The sequence below is a fragment of the Hypanus sabinus genome, chromosome 9 (assembly GCF_030144855.1).
Source record: "Hypanus sabinus isolate sHypSab1 chromosome 9, sHypSab1.hap1, whole genome shotgun sequence".
Classification (NCBI taxonomy): domain Eukaryota; kingdom Metazoa; phylum Chordata; class Chondrichthyes; order Myliobatiformes; family Dasyatidae; genus Hypanus; species Hypanus sabinus.
Window position 1 is genome coordinate 129,159,092 of NC_082714.1, and position 9,578 is coordinate 129,168,669.

Here is a 9,578-nt window from a genome sequence, read left to right on the forward strand (position 1 = left end):
CCCAAGACATTAAACTAATCTGGCAGGGGAATGGCAACTAGAGTGATGGTGCTGAAGGTGAGGTAGTTGGGTTACAAAGGGAGGCAATGTGCAGTGAAACTCCTAGCAAGGAGAGGCTGATGATAGGGCAAAATTACCGTCAACAGGATGAGTTGCAACATAAAAGGCAGACAAAACTGAAAAAGGTGAATACAGGACGAAAGGTGTTGTATTTGAATGTGTGCAGTAACAGATTAAGGTCGATAAATTTGTAGCAGGGTTGCAGATTGGTAGGTATTTTGTAGGCATCACTGAATCATGGTTGAAAGAAGGTTATAGCTGGGAGCTTAATGTCCAAGAATACACATTGTATTGAAAGAATAGGCAGGAAGGCAGAGGGGTTGGCATAGCTCTGATGAAATTAAATCATTAGAAATAGGTGACATAGGGTCGGAGGGTGTTGAACCATTGTGGATAAAGCTAAGGAACCGCAAGGGTAAAAAGACCCTGATGGGAGGTATGCATGGACCTCCAAACAATAGAAAGGATGTGGTCTACAAATTACAATGGGAAATAGAAAATACATGTCAAAAGGGCCATTTCATGGTACTCATGGAGGATTTTAATATGTAGGTAGATTGGGAAAATCAGGTAGGTGTGGGATTCCAAGAGGGTGAATTTCCAGAATGCCTATGAAATGGCTTTTTCGAGCAGCTCATAGTTGAGCCCACTAGGGGATCAGCTATTCCAGACTGGGTGTTGGGGAATGAAGCAGAATTGACTAGAGAGTTTAAGATAAAAGAATCCTTAGGGGAAAGAGATCATAATATGTTCAACTTCACCCTGAAATTTGAGAAGCTGAAGCTAAGGTTAGATGTATCAACTTACAGTGGAGTTAAAGGAAATTACAGAGGCATGAGAGAGGAGCTGGGCAGAATTGATTGGAAAAGAACACTGGCAGGGATAACAGCAGGGCAGCAATGGCAGGAATTTCTGGAAGCATTTTGAAAGGTGCAGGATATATACATTCCAAAACAAAAGAAGTGTTGTCTAGTCTAGACACAACCATGGCTAACAAGAGAAGACAAAGTCGACATAAAGGCCAAAGGGAGGACATATAATAAAGGAAAAAATAGTGGGAAGTTAGAGGATTGGGAAGCTTTTAAAAACCAACAGAAGGCAACAGAAAAGTCATTAAGGGAGGAAGGATGGAATATGAAACTAAGCTAGCCAATAACATTAAAGAGGATACCATCAGTGTCTTCGGATACATAAAGTGTAAAAGGAGGTGAAAGTGGATATTAGACTGGTGAAAATCAATGCTGGAGAGGTAGTAATGGGGGATGACAAAAAGATGGACAAACTAAATAAGTCTTTTGCATGAGTCTTCACTGTGGAAGACACTAGCAGTATGGTGGAAGTTCCAGGTGTCTGGGATTATGAAGTGTGTGAGTTTACCATTACTAGGGGAAGGTTCCTGGGAAACTGAAAGGTCTGGAGATGGGTAGGTCTCCCGGACCAGATGGTGTACACCCCAGGATTCTGAAAAAGGTGGCTGAAGAGCTTGTGAAGGTATAGTGATCTTTCAAGAATCACTAGATTCTGGAATGGCTCTGGAAGACTTGAAAATTGCAAATGTTACTCTGCTCTTGGAGAGAGGCAGAGGGAAGGAAGTTATAGGCCAGATAGTCTGACCTCAGTGTTGGGAAGATGTTGGAGTTGATTGTTATGAATGTGGTTTTGGGCAACTTGGAGGCGCCTGATAAACTAGGCTGTAGTTTTCCTCAAGGGAAAATCTTGCCTGAGGAATCTATTGGAATTCTTTGAAAAAATAACAAGTGGGATAGACAAAAAATTCAGTTGTTGTGTCTGTGGATTTTCAGAAGGCCTTTGGCAAGGTGCCATATATGAGGCTGCTTAACATGCTACCAGCCCTTGGTATTACAAGGAAATTTCTAGCATGGATAAAGCAGTGGCTAAATGGCAAGAGGCAAAGAATGGGAATAAGGGCTCCTTTTCTGGTTGACTAGTGGTGTTCCACGGGGGTCTGTGTTGGGATCGATTCTTTTTACATTATATGTCGATGATTTGGATAATGGATTTGATGGATTTGCAGCAAAGTTTGCAGACAATATGAAGATTGGTAGAGGAGCAGATAGTTTTGAGGAAGTAGAGAGGCTGAAGAAGGACTAAGATTAGAATGGGTATAGAAATGGCACATGGAATATAGTGTTGGGAAGTGTATTATCATGCACTTTCATAGAAGAAATGAAAGGGGAGACTATTTTCTAAATGGAGAGAAAATACAAACATCTGAGGCACAAAGAGATTTGAGAGTTTTATGAAGAATTCCCTAAAGGTTAATTTGCAGGTTGAGTCTGTGGTGAGGAAGCAAATGCAATGTTGTCATTCATTTCAAGAGGACTAGAATACTAAAAACAAGGATGTAATATTGAGACTTTATAACTGGTGAGGCCTCACTTGGGGGATTGTGAGCAGCTTTGTGCTTCTGATCTTAAGAAAGGATGTGCTGAAACTGGAGAGAATTCAAAGGAGGTTCACAAAAATGATTCCAGGATTAAACGGCTTGTCATATCAAGACTGTTTGATGGCTCTGGGCCTATTTTCACTGGAATTCAGATGAATAAGGGGGTGACATCATTGAAACCTATCAAATGGTGAAAGGCCTTGATAGAGTAGATGTAGAGAGGGTGTTTCTTATGGTGGGAGTATCTTAAGACCAGAGGACACAGTTACAGAATAGAAGGGTGTCCTTTTGGAAGAGAAATGAGGAGGGATTTCTTTAGCCAGAGAGAGTGAATCTGGAATTGTTGCCACAGGCAGCTATAGAAGCCAAGTCTTTATGCATATTTAAGGCAGAAGCTGATAGATTCTTGATTGGTCAGGGCATGAAGGGATACAGGGAGAAGGCAGAAGATTGGGGTTGAGAGGAAAAGTGGATTAGACATGATGAAACGGTGGAGCAGACTTGATCGGCTAATTGGCCTAATTCTGCTCCTATATCTTGTGATCTTAGAGTCATCATGTTTTCCTCCAGGTGAAGTTTTCCCTGACAAACCTTTTGAAACTCTATGAGGAAATAACAGGAAGGTTAGACAAAAGAGAGTCAGTGGATGTTGTTTATTTGGATTTTCAGAAGGCCTTTGACCAGGTGCTGCACATGTGGCTGCTTAAAAAGATAAGTGCACATGGTCTTACAGGAAAGGTACTAACATGGATAGAAGATCGGCTGACTGGCAGGAAACAGAGTGGGAACAAAAGGGACCTTTTCTGGTTGGCTGCCAGAGTACCGTTGTTCCAAAAGGGTTGGTGCTGGGACTATTTCTTTTCATGTTATATGTTAATAATTTGGATGGAGGAATTAATGGCTTTGTGGCCAAGTTTCCAGATGTAATACATTTTTACAGAAGGAATAAAGGCATGAACTAATTTCTGAGGTGCAAAGAGACTTGGGAGTCCTTGTGCAGAATTCCCGAAAGGTTAACTTGTAGTTTGAGTCGGTGTTAAGGAGGGCAAATGCATTTTGAAAGGACTGAACACAAAAGCAAGAAAGTAATGCTATGGTTTTATAATCTATTTATCAGTCCACACTTGGAGTATTATGATCAGTTTTGGGCCCCTTATCAAAGAAAGAATGTGCTGAAATTGGAGAGGGGCTAGAGGAGATTTATGAGAATGATCCCAGGAATGGAAGGGTTAGCACATCAGGAGTGTTTGATGGCTCTGGACCGGTACTCACTGAAATTTAGGAAAATAATGGGAGAGGTAGAATCTCATTGAAACCTTTTGAATATTAAAAGACCCAGATAGAGAAGATATTTCCTACTGTGGATAGGACCAGAGGACAAAGCCCCAGAATAGAGGGATATTCATTTAGAACAGAGATGATAAGGAATTTCTTTAGCCAGAGGGTGGTGAATCTAGAATTCATTGCCACGGACAGCGTGGAGGCCAAATCTTTGAGTATATTTAAAGTGGAAGTTGATAGTTTCTTGGTTGGTCAGGTCATCAAAGATTATGGGGAGAAGGCAGAAGAATGGGGTTGGGAGGGATAATATATCAGCCATGACATAGTAGGCTCAATGGGCCAAATGGCCTATTTCTGTTCCCATGTCGTATGGAAGGACATTAAATGCTGACCTTTCCAATGAAACCCAGTTCTCAAGAAAAGTGACTAGAAAATCATGTCCCACACAAGTATATCAGAATAAATAGATTGGGGGTGAGGGTGATTTTAAGCTGTCTGAAGTTAAGATTCCAAAATGGCTAATTTATCCAGAGTCTGAGAAACACGTTAGTAGCAAATCACGGAATTTTCACAGAAACATCCACATTCGTGAATCCTGTTTGGTGACAGTTATATTTTGTCTTTCCTAATTAAAATAATTTTCCCAAATAAAAATAAATTAAAGAAAAAATGCAGCTGGGCAAAGGTCCTTTGGTACACCGAAACTGTCTCTGAACACATCTCTTGGTCCCAGAACACACCTTACACAGTCAAGAAAGCTCACCAGTGCCTCTACCTTCTGAAGAGAGCTGGACTTTGCATGTCCGTATTCTCAGTATTGTACAGATATGCTGTAGATATCATCCTGACAAGCTGCATCACTGCTTGTTACGGAAACTACCACTGCGGCAGACAGGAAGGCTCCACAATGGGTGGTCAAAACTGCCCAAAGCATTATTGGCATCAGTCTACCCGCCATCAAGAATATATATACAGAAAGGTGCCAGAAAATGGCCAGTAGCATCATGAAGGATCCCACCCACCCTGCTCATGGTCTCACTCTCATCAGGAAAGAGGCTTCGTAGCATCCACACCAGGACCACCAGACTCAAATATTTACTTCCCCCAATCAGTAAGGATGATCCGCTTCTCCATCCACTAACTCCACCACTACTTTATTATTTCTAGACTGTCACCTTGTGTACAATCTAGCATCACATTATGGACATGCAATCAATCTATGTATATAAGCAATCTTATGTATTCATATTTATTGTTTTTATTATTATTGTGTTCTTTATCTTTTGTGTTTTTTTGTACTGCATTGAATCTGGATTAAAATTTTTTTTGTCTCCTTTACACTCCTTTAGAGGAAGTGACATTAAACAATCTTTATTCTTGAATATGAAAATCATTATTGAGTTACTTTATTTTAATGAAACCAACAATCTTCTTAATAATCAGTAAATATTCTTTGGTGGAAATGTGGCTTATTATATTTTATATAATGGGGCCCTGGTCTTTGAATATAGAAAATGTTTGTCATCTAGAGCATACATAAATTTCATTAAAATGGTTACATAGCATAAAAGGAAGGGGGTTGTAATTCATGCTTTGCATTTGCTAATTTGTCCTAATTTAGGAAGAAATCAGACTTTGAGTTGCTTTAAAAATGTCTTATGAAATGTGCTAAGAAAATTTGTATCTAAGCAATTGGTTGTAAAGCATTTTTTTCATATTAATCCACAGAATATTAATGCAGCCAAGTCCAGCTTTCTCCCAGATAAAGAGAAAGAAGAGCTTCTACAAACATTATACAAGGCATATAGTTTCCAGAACAATGCTTTGTAAACAGTTGCTGATATATCATCAACTTGATCAGGAAATTCCAAGCGACTACTTGAAGAATCCAGTTAATGGATTAGAATTTTTTTTTTTGCTGAATACTCCATTATTAAATATTCACTTTATGAGAAAGATATAGCATAGCTTTTCTTGCAAATCTTATGAAAAGAACACAAAACAATATAGATTGCCTTTTGATCTTTAAGTATTGTATAATCAAAAATGTGGATTTAATTGTTTCTAAGACACTTTATTTTAGGCAATGGCTTTGCAGAATCATTTAAGGAGTAGAGAACATTTATATGATAACATAATTTTATAAAGCAGCACCTAGCCTACAAATGTCCCAAAAGGATCACTAAACCATGGCCAATAATGGATGGCTGATTTACTCAATTATATTAACTAGTATACTAGGATGATGATTTGTGAGAGAATTTCACACCAATCAGCAGCGAGGATTGATATTGTCTGCTGGAATGAGGTGGGCGTAAGAGGAGTGAGGCCTGACTTCGCCAAGTGATATATCACCAAAAATGAGAGCAAGAGGCCTCATAGGAATTTAAGGAATTAGCTTGTATTTCAGAGGATGGTTAGAACTAGGCTGATATTGTTAGATAGGAAAAAGCTGAGTATGGATTTTGTCTGCAAATTAGTGATTATAGAATATTAGATGGCTCCATTTTCCAACAACAATAGTTCTAACTTTTCCCACCTTGTATGAAGTTTCCTCACATTCTGCTAGTGTTTCAGTTTTTCCCCGATCTGGTCCTTTTTAAAGGTTACATTATTGAGCATTTAAAACTTGTTGACATGGTGTTTAACAGTAACAAAGATTAAATTTAAATATATTCTTACTAGGAAATCTTCATTTGATGCAACTGGTTAATTATTCAAGTATTTAGAATGTATTACTGATGGTCCCCTATCTGTTACTCCAAATCTCTTATTTAACTGTTGTGCTGAGTTGCACCTTGCATTTCTGCCATCAGCAACAGCTTGTATAGTCTGCATTTCAGAGAATGATCACAAGTAATATTTTTGACTGCAGAATCCTTTATTTCACCTTTAAGCATTAGAAATCTGTTAATGTGGGATGTCTGATTAATATTTACTGTTCTGACATTAAGGCTGATAAACAGTCTTTTCACATTTTGTTAATTTTTGATCCAAACAGTGCCACCAGTGACTGGTATCTCACTACCAAACGTTGCACATTGGGAAAGATAAGTAACAGTGTCAATGTGTAACAGTGATAGAAATGAGATTACCAAAATTCATATGAGAAGGATTGTTGATAGTCAACTTTTGTAACTCATGTATCTGGATTGAATTCAGACGGATAACCTTTTTTAGACGTAATTTGTATGCGTCAAATTTGTAAAACGTTTAAAAATAAATTTTAAAAAAGGGGCTTTTCCAGAACTGTTTCTAACCATTTGAGTCCTATTTTCCCAATATTATGGTGCCAATGACTTCCATATCTAATAAGCAAATGTAGCCAAAAATTCTATAATCACCTTCCACTTCTGTGAACTTACTCAACATCTTCAAGGGAGTTAATTTTACTTTATAAATAGAACTGATGAATTAGACAAAGAAACTGAGATTACATTTTAAAATATACTTTTATTTATCAGAATTGAACACCTCAAAAACATATTGGGGATAAATCTATAATTTCTTAAAGGTGGTAAGCAATGTCTATGTAATCCCACTTTTGAACTTGTGGATAATTCAGTGTTGGTGGAGAGGGAAATAAGTGCTTGAATGTTAAAAGATAACTACACTAATATGAGATGCTGGTTATCTATTAGTGGCAATGCGCCGTGACAGATACCAGATAACCTCCACTGCAGTGAGCAACTTTACCTCAGGCCACAAACTTATCAATCACCCCTCATAATGAACCTGTTTCCTGATGTTGGATATTATATCTAAGAGCAGGAACCAAGGGGTATAACTTCAGTAACAGGGAAGCCACATTAAACCTGCAGTGTGAGCCCAGTAGACTGTACGTTGACTGAAGACTTTATGTTGCAAAATGTGACTGAGTACAATGCCAGAATATGTAATTGGACAAGCCTCAGAAAGGGTGTGGAGGTGGAGGAAAGGGTAGGAAAATGGGCTCTGCAGGAGGAATTCTTGCTACTTGCAATGATCCCCTATCAGTTTCACCAAGTTTATTATTTACTGTTGTGTTGAACTGCATCTTGCATCTCTGCCATCAGTAACAGCTTGCAGAGACTCCATTTCACAAGTAATATTTTGACTGCAGGAGTTATTTCATCTTTAAACATTAGAACTCTGGAACTGAGGTATGTTTTGATCAATATTTCATTTGCTTTATGATCCCGTGAAGTTTTTTTCCAGTTCCATCTCTTAAACACAATGTTAGTGTCCTACTTTAACAGGAGGATGTATGTTACAGCTGAAGAGGACACTCGATGCCACAGTGTTGAGCAGTATTCCAGAATGGCTATAAACCCTTTTACTATGCCACAACCAGCTAATTAAGAGTGGCAACCACGAGGAAATCTGCAGATGCTGGAAATTCAAGCAACACACATAAAATGCTGGCGGAACGCAGCAGGCCAGGCAGCATCTATAGGAAGAAGTACAGTCAACGTTTCGGGCCGAAACCCTTTGTCAGGACTAACTGAAAGAAAAGATAGTAAGAGATTTGAAAATGGGAGGGTGAGAGGGAGATCTGAAATGATAGGAGAAGATGAGGAGGAGGGATGAAGCCAAGAGCTCGAAAGTTGATTAGCAAAAGGGATACACAGCTGGAGAGGGGAAAGGATCACGGGATGGGAGGCCTAGGGAGAAAGAAAGGGGGAGGGGAGCACCAGAGGGAGATGGAGAGCAGGCAAGGAGTGATTGTGAGAGGGGCAGAGAGAGGTAAAAAAAAAGGGGGAGAGTAAATAAATAAGGGACGGGGTAAGGGGAGGAGAGGCATTAACGGAAGTTAGAGAAGTCAATGTTCATACCATGAGGTTGGAGGCTACTCAGGTGGAATATAAGGTGTTGTTCCTCCAACCTGAGTGTGGCTTCATCTTGACAGCAGAGGAGGCCATGGACAGACATATCAGAATGGGAATGGGGCGTGGAATTAAAATGTGTGGCCACTGGGAGATCCTGCTTTCTCTGGTGAATTAAGAGCAGCAACAGTGGTCCTATAGACTTTGCATGCCTGGCAATATTCTATACAATGGGTATCAAACTTGTTCATCATTTGATTCAATGCATTTGCCCAAAATCCATGTGTACAGGAAAAAAAAATTCAGCTGTTAAATCAAATTGACCATCCAAGCTCAAAGGTTTTGGCACCTTTGACATCAAAGGCATATGTTTGCTAGCGAAATTTGTTCAAATGAAAATACTTATTCGTAAAATGTAATTGAAAGAAGAAAACACTATGTAACCCTCAGTTCGGCTAGCGGCTTAATCTAGGAGAAGGCAGCCTCCGGCCTGGCCAAAGTTAAGAAACCTTGTTTGGATGGATACTGCGTGATGTGCTACCCTGTTATAAATCAGCACCATGAAGTAACAAACAGTACACAATATGCTAATTGAGCTTTATAATTCTTAATTTGACAATATGGTTAGTAAAGAAACAAAAAAGAAAACTGGCCCATTCTCACAAAACAGTCTAATGCTCAACGTTGGAGCCCACAGTTCCGTTCATTTGTTCCCTGTCGACCTCCTCCAAGTGTAGCTGATCCTTGGACCCTCGCTGCAAGTCCACTCTGTCCATTCACGTCTTCTCTCTTCATCTCTCCCTGACAAAAGACTGCAAAATCTCTGCTCCCAGACCCACAAGAAAGAACAACGTGCCTCTCATTGGATAGCCCACATTCCAAAGCCTCCATTATCTCTAGTCATAACTCAAATATTGCTGCTATAGAGATTACCATAACAGTGAAACATTACAGAGAGGACATCACATTAGCAGTGACACCTTACAGCATGTTAAAACCATATTGTTACTTAAAATGCTTTAACA

At 39.3% G+C, this 9,578-nt stretch overlaps 1 protein-coding gene across 2 annotated transcripts in view; it reads left to right on the forward strand.

Annotated features, from left to right (window-relative positions):
* Positions 1-6,991, forward strand: part of ada (adenosine deaminase) — an 86,391-nt gene extending 79,400 nt beyond the window's left edge. For both annotated transcript variants that reach the window (XM_059980555.1, XM_059980556.1), the window contains one exon: positions 5,477-6,991. In XM_059980555.1, coding sequence (XP_059836538.1) covers positions 5,477-5,578 — 102 coding nt within the window. In that variant the 3' untranslated portion in view covers positions 5,579-6,991. The remainder of the gene's footprint in view (positions 1-5,476) is intronic.
* The last annotated feature ends 2,587 nt before the right edge of the window (positions 6,992-9,578 follow it).